Source organism: Adiantum capillus-veneris, chromosome 26, assembly GCF_014529385.1.
Source record: "Adiantum capillus-veneris isolate H3 chromosome 26, ASM1452938v2, whole genome shotgun sequence".
Classification (NCBI taxonomy): Eukaryota; Viridiplantae; Streptophyta; class Polypodiopsida; order Polypodiales; family Pteridaceae; genus Adiantum; species Adiantum capillus-veneris.
The window spans coordinates 7,661,437-7,677,785 of NC_140956.1; the positions used below are offsets into that span (position 1 = coordinate 7,661,437).

Consider the following 16,349-nt stretch of genomic DNA (forward strand, 5'->3'; position numbering starts at 1 on the left):
CCTATGAGACCAAAAAGTTACAATTGGTGAATTTGATACGATGTCTGAGTACAAAAATTACATAGTTACAAAGAACTAACACTAAGGAGAAGGGAAATAAGGGGAGGGGGGTTGGGTGTTGTGAGTTTAGATGGAATCTCGCATCGGTCGCTGTCGGATCTCATCAGTACTCTGGTTGGGCGTCTTGCATGTCGAGCTAGAGTGATCTATATCTGCTCTGTCAAGCAGCGTACCTCTAGTATGAGTAGGCTCTGAGATCTGCTGTAATGACTGCTCCGCTGGCTCTCCTTTGACAGGTGTAAAGAAATCTGTGATTCGTCTCTGAGACCGTCTTTCCCTTGATGTCCTCAGTAAGCTCTCCCTAAGGCTGCGCAGCTCTAGCAGGAACAATCCAAGACATCTCTGATCCTTGTATCTCATGACTATAGAAAAGGGTCCGAAGCCTTTTCTGAACAGGCAGTGGAAGCGGCCGCGTATCTCATAGTATGCGGGGCACTGACGTGTAGTGCAGCTCTGTTTGTGACTCTAAGTTACATAGGTGACATGTCCTGGCCCTTGCTGGCACCCTTCGAAATTGGTCAGTCTCGATCTAGAGCTGATGTGAGGATGTGCGTATCTGTCCAATAGCGCATCTTATCTCTTGAGATAATTGTGTATCCATGTATGTAGGCCTAGTAACAAAGCTGTCCTCCATGAGTTGGAGAAGATGCTCTCTGTAGAAGGTTATCTTCATGCCCAATTCCTGTGTCGGCTGTATCTATGTGCTCTTGGTATCTAGCTGAATCAGATCCCGACGTCTGAGTATGGTGATCTTTGTCCGTGTGAGAGATAGGGAGGGTGCATCCACGGAGTATTGAAGCGGAGGTAATCTATCCATGTTAAGAGCATGCGACTGAAACCATGCCGTCTTCTGTCCATACCAACATGCTTTATCGCCTTGTAGAGCTAGTTGTCGAGATGACTCCAGGGCAAGCTGAGCGTATTTGTCCCTAGGGAGATCCCATAGACCGTGCATAAAGGATACTGATCTAGTCAATGCCTCCACCACGAGGAATGGAAATGCTGATGCTTGATGCTGAATCCTCTTGTGCTCTTTCTACGACTGTGTCATGCCAAGGAAGAGACATGGAATGTGTCACCAGCCAGTGGCAATTCCATTTTTGTTTATTTTCTCTTTCTTTGGGGAATTTCGTTTGTTTTACCTTTTGGAAACACCCCTCTGGAAATCTAACTGCCCTGCATTGCATAGCCAATGTGGAACTGTTCAGAGAGAGTCCAGGCCTGAGCGCTAAAGAGCACTAAGGTTGGACAAGGACTATGGTTAGCCAAAGTGGGGTCATTGGCCAACCAAAGCTGAATCCTTTGCTACAGAGGCTACATTTCAGTTTTGGGTGTGGCTGTAGTGTACAAAGAGGGTCAGATGACCTAGAAGAATGTAATGGCAGAAACTCCTAAATTTTAGGGACTGCTATTTTTGGACGGCAAAATGTCTTCGCGTCATTATGTGCAGTTTGACATGGGGATCATTTTGTTACTCTGTGGCCAAGTCAACAGAGGCTGCATGTGAGATAGTTTTAGACCCGAGGGTCTAAAGCGGGAAAATGCACAAATGAGTGACACTTGGCACTCTGAGGCCATTTTACTACTTAAAGAGAAGGCCAAAACGTGATTTTCAGCTGTGAGCTCGTTTTTGAGTGCTGTCATAGGTGGGAGAGCTTCAATGGAGTGTTGGCTAACCCTCCATGTACAGTGAGGTGCAGGATGTCATGACCTGCACACCTCTCACTGCTCTCTCTCTCCCCTATTCTTTATGGTTATGCCCCTCTAGTGGGCTTTTCATTTGATCAATGTACAGTTATGTTGGTTCATGCGCGATTGCCGAGGCAAGAGCCTCTTGCACAGGTACTGGATTAGCTAGCGGCTAATCCCACGCAGGTACTGGTGAATTCGGAGAGGTTTCACGTGCGAAATCCCGTTCGATTCAAAGGGCAAGTAGCCCTACAGGTGCGGGAGCTCGAGGACTTGCTGTGGATGCGACCGGCACGCGAAACGGAGCCTGAAACAGTGAATTACAGCCTGCTGTGTATTTTTGCAGGTTTAGGGTTTTGGCCCTAAACGGACCCTAATACCCCTAGGAGGTTCGGGGACGCAAGGGGACCGTTGTACAGGTGATCTGGTGCATTTTCGCGGCAGAAAACAGAGAATTCAGCGTGCTGCAGATTCTCGCCAGGTTTTGCAAAATGTCCCTATGCGTCGGGAAAGTCATCCAATGCGTGGGAATACTGACTGTGAAGGGTCCTAGTACAGTTATGTTGTCGAAATAAGGCCAGAACAGTTGAAATTCAGCCAAGATTGTGCGGGGCAGCTTGTAGGGAACCGCAGCTTTTATTCCCTCTGTTAAAGAATAAAGAAATACCGAAAGGGGCGCGTAATTTAGGGGCCAATCTGGTGTCGGTCTTCTCATACAGGTGCAATTTGGCAGCTTGTATCCCATTCCCCTCTCTTGTGTCATTATAGCACAGGTAGAATAGACGACTAATAATGGGTGAAAGCTAAATCATGGTTTGAAGTAAAGTCTACCGCCCTTTTTGAAGTTAACAGGCCGGTTACATGGTTCCATCGACGGGATTAAATCACTTTTTCCTCAAGAAGTGAGCCTTGGTCAGTTTGGGTTAAAGAATCACAGAGAGTTTGGGATGACCTTGAAAACACAGAGAGTTTGAAAGTAGATCGAGTGGATTTACAGGTAAGAAAGGGTACGAGAGTCTTTCTTTGGATACAGGTCAGAAAGGCTACGAGTCTTTCTTTGGATTTGCAGGTGAGAAAGGCTACGAGAGTCTTTCTTTGGATACAGGTGAGAAAGGCTACGAGTCTTTCTTTGGATAGAGGATGGATGGCAACAAGGAAGAGGGTTCCTCTTCAGAGGATAGACAGCCTATTCCAACTACACATGAAATTGACGAGAGTTTAGGCCAAGCAGAGAAAGCTTTGCAGGTTGTTACTGCTGTGACCATGTTCAAGCAATTGATGGAGAATCCAAGATTTATGGAGTTCATACAATCTTCATCAATAGCACATCAAGTTCAAGGCAGTTTTGGCATGCCAGGAACAATGTTTAGGGGTATGCAAGGCATGGTGCCCAACCCCATGTATGCAAACATTGGTTTGCACCCAGGATTTCAGGGCACACAAGGTCAGTTTGGGGTGTCACAAGGCAACTTGGGTATGGCTGGTTTTTCAATCCCATCAGTGAATATGACACCTGGACATCAACATGTTATTGGCCAGGGAGTACAAATGGCTCCCACAGGTGTACCCATTATGCAAACTGTCTCTTTTGACAATTTGGAGTCAATGGATAAGCTAAAGCTATACAAAGAAGATGATCAGTGAGTCCATTGACACATTCAATGGCTTTGACGAGAGGACAAAGGTTTTCTCTTTCCTCGAACAATTTGACAAAGCATTTGTTGGAAGGAGCATTTAAAGTCAGGAAAGCTACCACTTTTCTGGGAAAAAAAAATGCAAGTCAGTGGTGGAATACACTATTGTTACAAGGACAGACTCCTTCCACTTGGAATGATTTCATACAGGTACCGAATTAGCCAAAGGCTAATTCAAAACAGGTACAGGATGATTTAACAAGATTTCTCGCAAGAAATCTCGTGTAAATCAAAGGGCAAGTAGTCCTACTGATGCAGAAGATCAAAGGCTACGAATTGGTGCGATTGGCACACAAAACAAAGCCCGAAAGAAGAAAATACAGCTTGCTGTATTTTTCTACAGATTTAGGGTTTTGACCCTATTTGATGCCTTTTTGTCCCAAGAGCTTCGGGGAAGCTAGAGGACAGTAATACAAGTGATTTGGAGTATTTTAGGAGCTAAAAACAGAGAACTCAGCGTGCTGAATTTCCAGGACAGGTTTGCAAAAGTGCTCTATTATGCGTGGATAATCACTTGGATATGTGGATTTTTGGTTGTGAAGGTTTCTACTACAATTATGCTGTCAAAATTGGGTCAAAAAGAGAATTCTGAGCCCAATAAAAGTGACAGCATAAGGGTAGATCACAGGTTAATCTCCAAAGATCAAGATGAAGAGCAGAGAAAGATTGTTTTCGATGCTCAGTATGCAAATCAGTGATATTGCATAAAGGCTGAAATTGCCTGAGAGTTGGAAGATTCACAATGCGTTTCACGTGAGTCTTCTCAGATCCTATGTGGGTGATGTGCCAGAAGATATGTCAGCTAAAAATCAGCCGGAAGTCGAGGAACTTGACGAGATTTTGGTCCCGGAATAGATTTTGGCACATAAAGAAAGAAAAGAAAAGGCAAGGTTGCAAGGTGCTGTTTGGTAAAGTTCAAAAGCTATTCACCTCTGGATGTCAAGTGGATGGAAAAAAGTGAACTTGCAGAGTACTAAAAGTATGGGAACTTAAAACCTTGGTTTGCAACCTACCTTGACTCCTTGAGTTTCAGAGCTACATGGATTGTCAGTGTGACAATGGCTTCTGAAAGAAATTATGTACATGTTACTTACAGTGAGCTCAAATGAAGTGCATGTTACATGAATGTTAGAGCTGTACAGATTGTCAGTTTGGCAATTGCTCTTATGGAATGTCCAAAAGTTTGGTTAGTGCTATAGAAGTGAGTATTTCTTGTCAGTTTGTCAAGGATACAGTAATTGCTTCTATTAAAGGGCACATGTGTAACTGCATTCTTAAACTGTCGGTTTGGGTATGCTCGAAAGTGTTACTAGATCCAACGTGTACTAAAAGACAGTGGCAAAATGCGTCGCTACCATTTTGTCATTGGAAAGTTAATGACTCAAAGCAATGGCAGAGTGCGAAGCTACCACTATGTCATTGGGACAGGGTTCACGTGCAGGCAATGCATGTGTCGACGAGGTGTTGAATACACCAGGGTTGACAATGAGCATGTATGTGTCGTACATATGTCGACGAGGTGTTGAATACACCAAGGTTGACTGTGACCATGTACGACATAGGTGCAAACGAGGACGTTTGAGATTTCAAGAGGGGGGTATGTCACCAGCCAGTGGCAATTCCATTTTTGTTTATTTTCTCTTTCTTTGGGGAATTTCGTTTGTTTTACCTTTTGGAAACACCCCTCTGGAAATCTAACTGCGCTGCATTGCATAGCCAACGTGGAACTGTTCAGAGAGAGTCCAGGCCTGAGCGCTAAAGAGCACTAAGGTTGGACAAGGACTATGGTTAGCCAAAGTGGGGTCATTGGCCAGCCAAAGCGGAATCTTTTGCTACATAGGCTACATTTCAGTTCTGGGTGTGGCTGCAGTGTACAAAGAGGGTCAGATGACCTAGAAGAATGTAATGGCAGAAACTCCTAAATTTTAGGGATTGCTATCTTTGGACGGTAAAATGTCTTCGCGTCATTACGTGCAGTTTGACATGGGGATCATTTTGTTACTCTGTGGCCAAGTCAACTAAGGCTGCAGGTGAGATATTTTTAGACACGAGGGTCTAAAGGAGGAAAATGCACAAATGAGTGACACTTGGCACTCTGAGGCCATTTTACTACTTAAAGAGAAGGCAAAAACTTGATTTTCAGCTGTGAGCTCGTTTTTGAGTGCTGTCATAGGTGGGAGAGCTTCAATGGAGTGTTGGCTAACCCTCCATGTACAGTGAGGTGCAGGATGTCATGACCTGCACACCTCTCACTGCTCTCTCTCTCCCCTATTCTTTATGGTTATGCCCCTCTAGTGGGCTTTTCATTTGATCAATGTACAGTTATGTGGGTTCATGCGCGATTGCCGAGGCAAGAGCCTCTTGCACAGGTATTGGATTAGCTAGCGGCTAATCCCCCGCAGGTACTGGTGAATTCGGAGAGGTTTCACGTGCGAAATTCTGTCCGATTCAAAGGGCAAGTAGCCCTACAGGTGTGGGAGCTCGAGGACTTGCTACGGATGCGACCGGCACGCGAAAGGGAGCCTGAAACAGTGAATTACAGCCTGCTGTGTATTTTTGCAGGTTTAGGGTTTTGGCCCTAAACGGACCCTAATACCCCCAGGAGGTTCGGGGACGCAAGGGGACTACTGTACAGGTGATCTGGTGCATTTCCGGGGCAGAAAACAGAGAATTCAGCGTGCTGCAGATTCTCGCCAGGTTTTGCAAAATGTCCCTATGCGTCGGGAAAGTCATCCAATGCGTGGGAATACTGACTGTGAAGGGTCCTAGTACAGTTATGCACCGAAATCAGGCCAGAACAGTTGAAATTCAGCCAAGATTGTGCGGGGCAGCTTGTAGGGAACCATAGCTTTTATTCCCTTATTCCCTCTGTTAAAGAATAAAGAAATACCGAAAGGGGCGCCTAATTTAGGGGCCAATCTGGTGTTGGTCTTCTCATACAGGTGCAATCTGGCAGCCTGTATCCCATTCCCCTCTTTTGTGTCATTATAGCACAGGTAGAATAGACGACTAACAATGGGTGAAAGCTAAATCAAGGTTTGAAGTAAAGTCTACTGCCCTTTTTGAAGTTAACAGACCGGTTTCAAAATGTGACTTCCTTGATTGCATACTTTTCAGCTTTTCATGAGAAATCCGCATATGTCCGTGCTCATTCATGAGTAATCGTGCTCAACGTACATTATAGCATGCCTTTGGAAAGGGATCACATAAGGACGGTAACTAAAATACAGGAAAGCATTACGAATGATACACTCGAACAATGCGTACTGACTTATCACTCGTACACATAATGCTTCCCGAGAGAGTTCTTTGGACTTAGGCTCAAGAGCCAAGATCGGTTCTTTGTGATTGATCGAATTTGCAATGAGGTTAGCCTCACTAGAAAAAGCATCAACTAAACCATCATGTGAACAATCATAGTTTCTTCCTGCAAATCATCATGCTCGTGAATAATCACATCTTTGTCATGCAAAGCATCATGCTCGTGAAGAATTACATCCTAATCATGCAAATCAACATGCTCGTGAGTGATTAATCACATCTTGATCATGTAAATCATCATGCTTGTCATTATCATGCAATTCATCATGCTTATCATTGTCATTCAAATCATCAGGCTTATCATAATCATGCAAATCATATGTGTCTTGCTTGGGAGAAGAAGAGTTGGAGAGAGTCTCCTTTTTCCGAATCTCTTGCATCTGTGCCTGCACTTGAGAAAAGCGTCGCAACATCTCTTTCATGTGTCAACCGCTCATTGCTTTTCTTGCTTTGTTCTCGCGATCAAATTCTGCTTCTCTTTCTTCGCGCTCACGATCCAATTCAGCTAGTCTTACTTTGGCTTCCAAGCGTGCTTGCTCGTGCGCACGCGCCATGGCTGCCATTCTTTCTTGGTACTTATGATCAATTTCTGCCTTTCTTTCTGCTGTTCTTGCTTCGCGTTCTAACTTCCTTGCTTTGTGTTCTAACTTCTTGTCCATCATCATCTTGTCGAAAGCCTCTATAAGAGTTAGTGCAATCTTTGGCGTAGATGGGGAAGGGGGAGGGTCGGAAAAACCTCCTGGTGGGGAAAACTCTTCTTTGCCACTCCCATGCTCACCACCTCCAAGGGAAGTATCCATTCCGCTCGAGTGATGACCATCCATGGGGGTCGATAACTACAAATGAGGCCTTGGCTTCCCTTATATTATAATGGCCGGCCCCACACTACGTCCGCCCGGACACTGGACGCCCACGACGGCGCCTAGGCTAGATCCCCTCTCCTATTAGCGGGACATAACACCACACCATCACGATCATGTGCTCTCCTTGTCTTCCAGAGATGAAAGGAGATGTTATATTAACGTCTTCAAAAGGCCAAAGTGACCTAAGAGACCAGAAAGTTACAATGTGGTGGATCTGATACAAAGCTCAGAGTGACAAAATAAACTAACTAACAACATAACAAAACAAAAATACTATGGCATTCTAAGCTGCTCGATGTGAACTAAGCAAAGTACGCAGCTAGCTGGCAAAGCTAAATAGCTAAATCACAGGAGATCCAGCAGCGGTCGTTGGTGGATCTCATCAATCTCCTCCATGGTCAATAGTCTGACCGGGCGTCGTGCATGTCTGGCCAAAGTGATCCAAATCTTCTGATGTAGCCTCCGTCGATGCTGTGTAGTCCTCCGCAGTCGTGGGCGTCTAGATCTCCCCAGCTCAATCGCTTGGTCGATAAGTGTGGCCCTGGTGCGAGACGAATGTGAGAATGTGAGCTCTGCTGTGGGAGTAGCTTCTCCGGCTGTCCAGTGTCTGTTTCAAAGAAATTTGTGATCCGTCTTTGAGATTGGCTAGCCTCTCCTCTCATCAGGCTATCTTTGTGTTTGTGTAGCCCCATTATCCAAAACCCTCTCTAATCAAGCAATGGAAGCGGCCTCGTATCTGGTAGTAGACGGGGCAGCGGCATGTGTAGTGCAACTTTGGCTCAGGCTCCATGTCACACAAGGGGCATGTCCTGGCCTCTGCTGGTACTCCGCTATATCTCCGAGTCTCAATCCGCAGCTGGTGTGAAGATGTGCGTATCTGGCCAATAGCACATTGTATCCCATGAGACAGGTGGGTGTCCATGTATCTGGGTCTTGTCACAAAACCGTCCTCCGTAAGCTGGAGAAGATGCTCTCTGTAGAAAGCCATCTTTGTGCCCAGCTCCTGTGCTGGCTGTATCCATGTCCTCCTGGTGTTTAGCAGAGTCAAGTCTTGGCGGATGACCCTGGTGATCTCGAACTGTGTAAGAGTGAGAGATGGTGCATCCAGTGAGTACTAGAAGGGTGGCAACCTGTCTATGTTGAACCGATGCGCCTGAAACCATGATGTCATCTCCCCATACCAGCATGCTGTATCTCCCTGCATGGCTAACTGTCGAGAGGATTCAAGTGCAAGGCGGGCATATCTGCCTCTAGGAAGTTCCCACATGCAGTGTATGAAGTGTATGAAGGAGATTGATCTGGTGAGCGCCTCAACCACTAGTTGGGGGGGGGGGGGGGACTACTAGCTCTGCTCGGATAATGGCACGTGGTATTGAAGCCTTGGCTCTAATGAGCCGCGAGATCATAGAGACCCAGAGAGAGAGAGAGAGAGAGAGAGAGAGAGAGAGAGAGAGAGAGAGAGAGAGAGAGAGAGAGAGAGAGAGAGAGAGAGAGAGAGAGAGAGAGAGAGAGAGAGAGAGAGAGAGAGAGAGAGAGAGAGAGAGAGAGAGAGAGAGAGAGAGAGAGAGAGAGAGAGAGAGAGAGAGAGAGAGAGAGAGAGAGAGAGAGAGAGAGAGAGAGAGAGAGAGAGAGAGAGAGAGAGAGAGAGAGAGAGAGAGAGAGAGAGAGAGAGAGAGAGAGAGAGAGAGAGAGAGAGAGAGAGAGAGAGAGAGAGAGAGAGAGAGAGAGAGAGAGAGAGAGAGAGAGAGAGAGAGAGAGAGAGAGAGAGAGAGAGAGAGAGAGAGAGAGAGAGAGAGAGAGAGAGAGAGAGAGAGAGAGAGAGAGAGAGAGAGAGAGAGAGAGAGAGAGAGAGAGAGAGAGAGAGAGAGAGAGAGAGAGAGAGAGAGAGAGAGAGAGAGAGAGAGAGAGAGAGAGAGAGAGAGAGAGAGAGAGAGAGAGAGAGAGAGAGAGAGAGAGAGAGAGAGAGAGAGAGAGAGAGAGAGAGAGAGAGAGAGAGAGAGAGAGAGAGAGAGAGAGAGAGAGAGAAAACTTTGGCGAATTGCAGGTCTATACATCGGTGCTTTTGGTCCATACACATCTGAGCTGGTTCAATTACGACGAAAATATGGTCATTGGCATGAAGAAACAGATATAAGTAAAATAAAAGACACCCTTGAATTTTTCGAGTATGTTGAAGCGGTAAAGCTTACAGGAGACTTGAATGTACCAGCTGGTCAGGTAATGCATTTTTTGCATTTTTGTCAAAGTGTTTTCAAGGCACTTATTTAAGGTTTGGCAAGTGACTGTGGACCTTAGCCTTGAATTTGGCAGGTCACATTCCGGGCTAAGATATCTAAAGACAGTAGGCTCTCGCACCGTGGCATCTATCCAGAGGAGCTGGGAGTGGTACGACTGAAGTTGCCTGCGTAGTTGATTTTAGCAGACAGTTGATGAGTCTATGCAGTATTCTGTGTTTGGAGGTTTCCAAGGAGTTGAAATTCTCCCTTTGTTTCCGTTCGTTTTCAGGTTGCAAGGTACAAAGGCCAGGGCAGGTTGGCTGAACCTGGTTTCAAAAATCCACAATGGGTTGATGGGGAGCTTCTACTTCTTGATGGCAAGGTATTTTTGCTAAGTGATTTTACATGCAAGGCTCCAATCGAAATAGTTTGAGAGAACACGAATACTTATGTCATTTGAGTGTGCAGGGTTTTGGTCATATAAATGGTGCAGAGCTTGGCTTTGTCTATTCAGTTCCGGAGAGACATTTTCTAGTCCTCTTCAACCGGTTGAAGCTTCAAGTTGATTAAGTGACTGCAACCTCGACAATCTTTTGACAAGTTTTTATGTCACTACACATGAAAGTCGGGTGTGCTGATCACGCCTGAAAGCTGCTTATGTCCGTGGTTTAGACCTGTTGACAAGGTTGCTGAGGATGGCCTGCTGCCATATGCACTAGTGAAAGAAGTGGCTGCTAGTGAGTTCTGAGCCCAAATGGACGTGGCTTCGGACAACAAAGTGACAGGAGTGACAACACATGGGTCAAATGACATATAACTGAGGGTTGGCAGACAGCTGTTTTCATCGCTGTTGATCTGCCGGTGTTGGGAACAAAATGTACAGTCTAGTCAAACGTACTGTTGAGAGTTATTAGTTTTGGCAGTGTACTTGTAATTTTCCAGTCGAAAAGTGCGACATCCTCAAATAAACATTAATGGACCTTTACACCTTGTGTGGTGTTGGTGTACTTTCACAGAGATGGAAGTAACAGCGTGATTACTGCATGGTGGTAAAATTACACACACTATGTATACATGTACCTCTTTTATGCTATTTATTACATTGTCTTCAGACAGACATGGCATTGCCTGGAATGAATGAATACAGATACTCATATCATCAGGATCTCCTCTCTAGTCAATTTTGGAACTTAAGAACCACTCTTCCTTGATAAGTTAGTGCTTTTGGAAAGTGTACAAGTTTCTTGAAAGTCTTGTTACATGGCGTACAGTTTGCACGAGAAGCAAAAACAATAGTCAGCAACTGCAATGAATGTGTATCTTGGGCATCCCTGACCTACGAAGCCTTGTGCAAGTGGGTAGCATTGCTCATCTCTCCTCCTGGAATTCTTGTCAACCCTAAGGACTAAGCACGCATTGACAGTTGTTTCCAGGAGCTCACATGGCACATTAAGAGAAGTGCATTTCTGAATTTTGGTGGAATGAATTATAAAGAAAAGAATAATTCAAGTGCTGCAAAAAGGGGGGGGGGGGGCAACGGCGGCTGTCATTCTCAACTGTCCCAGGCATGAACATGAAAATACGGTACGCATTAACCATGGGTGAGATTATGATACAACTAGATCACATGAAAGGCTAGGTCCCAACCAAGTACAAACAGGCTAACGTACATTGTGCATCTTTCAAAAAGCCTACAGTGAACATAAAGCTTGAAAGTGCAAGCCCGTTCTTTTAGTCTGAGTGAAGCTTAAGAAGAACCATAGAGCATATTTTGCCCTTGTAACTGTGTTGGAACTTTTATGGGGATAAGAGATGAATTCTTCATCTAGTCTTTTTAAAGAGAGCTATCCATTTGATCTAGGCCTGAAGTGAAGCTTCATTTGAAGTAGAATGGATGCAGCTGAAAAATTCCAGCTTGAGAGAACTGTAACGGTGTTGTTACCTGGACATTTGAAGAAGAGGTGTATAATAGTTTCCTCATGCATTTTGCATCTGGGACTCCCCATTTCCTTGCTTTACTAGGTAGTCCATAAAGACTTATGACTAATTTGCCATGAGAGAATAGCTTGCTTATCGGTCTGGGAAAAAACTCCAATGCGTCTGAATACGTAACTCTATTGAGCCCTGTTCCAATTGACAACCACATCTATGATTGAGAATCTGATGTAGCATGCATGCACATGTGTCACTGACAAACCCAGGCAATCTCAGAAATCAATTCCACATCACACTGCCCATTCCACAGGATACGAGTCTCACCATGAGAAACTGTCATGCGAACTCGACTTTAAAGAGTTTTTGAGCCAAAATGCAATGCTGTGGGTGAACATTTGTGGTGAACATACCAAACCATATGGAGTCCTACATTGTGAAAGCCCTGTCAAAAACCTTAAGATAGCCCGCGAGCATGAGGAAGCTGTACATGTGTTGTGTGACTTGTCAGCCCCCCTGCTAGGGGTCTTTCTCATTGTAATCCGGAGGAATGTATCTACAGGATAGCAAAACTTACACCATGCTCCTGAGATGTACATTTTGGTCTCTTTCTAAACAATTCAAACAGCGCTTATGGTTTTCTTTTAAAAGGAGCGACCTCCAAACAAAACCTTGAATAGTCGGCGCTTTTTGTAGATTAGCATCAACTGCGTTGCACTTGCTCCCAACTTTCTTACGCTTACCCTACTGTGTTTCTGTGTAGTCTTGTGCATCAGAAGAATGGCCACTTTGTTGCTGCTTGCATAGGTCCAAATTGTTTTCCATTTTATGGCTAGAGCAGAGGTGAGAACAGGTTGAAGGACTTCTTCTGGCATAACCATTTTATCTTCAATCGTGCTAGCTATCACCAAATCAGCTCAGGGAGAAAATTTGGTGCAGTTGTGCATGTTTCCTTTGAGAGCCATAGACCCTCCATTGAGTGACCCAGCCATTGACAGTATAGTAATCCAAGCCTCGAGTCACTTGTAGGCGCCCCCTCACAAACACCACATTGGAAACAGGTTTGATGAGCAGACTGAACCACACAGAATCCTTGAGACGTAATTGCACATCCTTTAGAGAGGGTTTTTTTTAGCCATAAACAGACTGCTCCACGTCAAAGGAGTTCCTTCTGCCTCAGCAAAGAGTTAGTCGTGTTGCACCAGGTTTGGCATGCCTTTAAACAGAAGTTACATTTCCTTGTGACTAGCAATGCCCGGTATTATCATTTGAGGAGATTGGTCTTAATATCCATTTTGCAGCTTCTGCCGAGCTGCTATAAATGTGAGCTTTGGATAAGTAGTATACTATGGTTAATGATTGACCCACTGGCCAAGCACTTTGAAGATCTTAAAGCTGAAGACAACATTCCTAAAGGAGTTAACTGAATCATTGTCGTTCCTCTTCCTCATCCTTTGCCAACTGCTGTAGACAGAGATGTTTATGAGCACTGGGAACTTGGAAGCCTTTAATGTGTCCTTTTTCCATGCCGATTTGGAACCAGCCACCTCCAGGGCATCTGATATAGTGAAGCCACCGAGCATCCTTGCCTAGAGGACCTTTCTGAGGGATACCTCTTGTCATTGTCCCAGTGAGACAACCACTTAGCCCCAAGAAAAACACATACATGGCTGGGGAACCCACAACACTATGTGCCACGGGGTCTTAAATAAACCCCGGGTGGTGGGATCAACGGTGGGCAACGGTGGGCAGGGCTTTGGGGGGATCTCAAAAGCCCCAGGTGGTGGGATTGACGATGAGCAGGGTTTTGGGGGGGATCTCGAGGAGAATGGACGGCCTACAAAAAGTTGCACATGTTGACTTCTCGGGTGGTGGCTCGGGTCTCAAGCCGATGGCTAGCAGTTGCCCTAACCATGCACCCGCATGGGTTTGGTTGTCCAATCTTCCATTTCACATTTATGTAAGCTACACCAGCGCAGGCAAAAGTAAGTAAGGACATAAAAAGTAAACACATCCAATGACCCTTGCAATTTTGAAAAACTTGCCCCAGTTGTCGATCATCGATCCCACTGCTTGGTCTTCATTGAAAATAGCGTTGAGGCTGAGGAACCCTCTTTCCTAAATCCATGTCATGAAGAGACTAAACAATGAGTTCCATTCCATCTTGTTAGAATTGATGTCCTAGAAAATTGGACGACTCATGTCATGAAGAGACTAAACAATGAGTCCCATTCCATCCTCTTAGAATTGATAAGTGGATCACTCGGCTGATTCTTTAGCATGCTCTAATCGGCGTCCAATCCCTCTCAAAAAGCAATTATTGCCTCCACTACGTTACCTAAATTTGAGATTTATAATTTGAAGGTTAGAGAAATCTATACTCTTTATAATGCAGCTTAAAATTTTCAAGGAAGGAGAGGGCATCCACGTCACTCCTTTATTCATTTCAAAAAACACCTTACAAAAGATCTAATCTAAAATGCAAAAGTAAAGGGTAAGATTGTAAGAAATGACACCCTTTTCTTTTTCAAATGTAAGAAGTGACAAGCCTTTTCAAATGTAAAATCAAGAGACTTTCTATTCCAAATAAAATAAATGTGAAAGTTTGATTGCACATAACAAAAAGGGGATAACTTTTTCAAATGTAAGAAGTGACAAGCCTTTTCAAATGTAAAATTAAGAGACTTTCTATTCCACATAAAATAAATGTGGAAGTTTGATTGCACATAACAAAAAGGGGATAACTTTAGTGGAGGTTTTGTTACTTAATGCGAATTTACTTTTTGAAGGTATAACAAAAAAAAAATAGTGATTTTTTTTTTAATAGAAATGTAATTTTTGAAGATATATTTGGTTTTATCTTTTCAAGGGGCTTTTTTTAAGACCAATATTGATATGTTTTTTTTTTTTTGCAAATATGTATTTTTATAAAGAGCTTGAAAAAAAAAAAGCTCGCTTAACGTCTCCTTGAGGTTGTTTTGCTTTGAGGACATGTATGACATACAAATGCAGAGATCGTTATCCACATTATTGAGAGAGAGAGAGAGAGAGAGAGAGAGAGAGAGACCACCACATTGCTTATGTGTGTGTGTGTGTGAGAGAGAGAGAGAGAGAGAGAGACCACCACATTGCTTATGTGTGTGTGTGTGAGAGAGAGAGAGAAAGAGAGAGAGAGAGAGAGAGACCATCACATTGCATGTGTGCATACACATGTACATTTATGAGGGGGAGAGAGAAAGAAAGATTTTACCGTTGACTTCACGCACTTTTCAAATTTTCAAGATATTATTTTTTGGTATTAGTATATTTTTAAAAAGATAGTTAAAGATTTTAACCCGTAGAAAATGGATTAAATGTCCGACAAAGATCAACCCTCACATTAACATCCCAAATGGGTAGAGAGATTTCCAGTTGATGGACCTTTTACCAATTCTTGGATATTTTGTTCTTTTTATTGTTAAGAATTAACATGTGGGCCATGCTTAAAAATCTATAAATTCCTTAAATTTTGGCAGGCAAGGGGGACCAATCTAAAATCAACGAAAGAGAACACCCCAAATGGGTAGAGAGATTTCCCCGTTGATGGACCTTTTACTAATTTTTGGATATTTTGTTCTTTTTATTTTTAAGAGTTAATATGTGAGCCATGCTTAAAAATCTATAAATTCCTTAAATTTTGGTAGGCAAAGGTGTAATCTAAAATCAAAAAGAGAGAGAGAGAGAGAGAGAGAGAGGACAATTGTTAAGTGCTGTATTTAATGTGTTGAAATGCAAAGTCCAACAAATGACGCAAGAGGAGAGAAAAAGACATAACAAAATGCTCGCGTGGAGCAACAATTTAAAGGTACTTTAAAAGTTACAAGACATGTATGACATCTATGGGGAGGAGGAGGAGAAAGAGAGAGAGAGAGAGAGAGAGAGAGAGAGAGAGCAGATAAACAAGAAGAAAATTTTTAATGCCATCGGAACAATCCCAAAAGATATATCTCACAACATGGGTAAGAACAAAGAGCAGATAAACAAGAAGAAAATTTTTAATGCCATCGGAACAATCCCAAAAGATATATCTCACAACATGGGTAAGAACAAAATTAATTTTGTTTCATCCTCTCTCTCTCTCTCTCTCTCTCTCTCACACACACACACACACACACACACACACACACACACACACATCTTGATAAAAGGAGAATTTGAAATGTTGTAGGAACATCCAATGAGATCTCAAATATCTATCCATAGGAGAGAGAGAGACATCTATTAAGAGGTCGTGTTATGCATCACTTTTATAAATGCTATATACGTGTAGGAAGAGAGTATTGACAATGTTCCACTTGGAAGAGAAGATAGCCGGGATCAATGGCTAGGAAAGAAACTCAGGGGAAGACTAATAGCGGATCAGGAGCTTTGTTCATATGGGCATTCCAGCATTGCATGTCATCCATGGCCACTAATTGTTAATTGACTTGTGAGATAAAAGAAATCCGGCTTGGCAGGAGCTGTACCAGCTATTCTAGAGTCAAAAAGTCCACAGAAACATGGAGACTCTTAAGGAGCAAGAGCCCAAGTTCCTC

General features: G+C 43.8%; 1 protein-coding gene across 1 annotated transcript in view; it reads left to right on the top strand.

Annotated features, from left to right (window-relative positions):
* Window positions 1–11,008, top strand: part of LOC147422948 (protein EXECUTER 2, chloroplastic-like) — a 75,758-nt gene extending 64,750 nt beyond the window's left edge. The window contains exons 8-11 of the mRNA XM_086502161.1: window positions 9,672–9,844; window positions 9,938–10,012; window positions 10,133–10,225; window positions 10,312–11,008. Of these exons, the coding sequence (XP_086358287.1) occupies window positions 9,672–9,844; window positions 9,938–10,012; window positions 10,133–10,225; window positions 10,312–10,413 (443 nt within the window). The 3' untranslated portion in view covers window positions 10,414–11,008. The remainder of the gene's footprint in view (window positions 1–9,671; window positions 9,845–9,937; window positions 10,013–10,132; window positions 10,226–10,311) is intronic.
* Window positions 11,009–16,349: the final 5,341 nt, after the last annotated feature.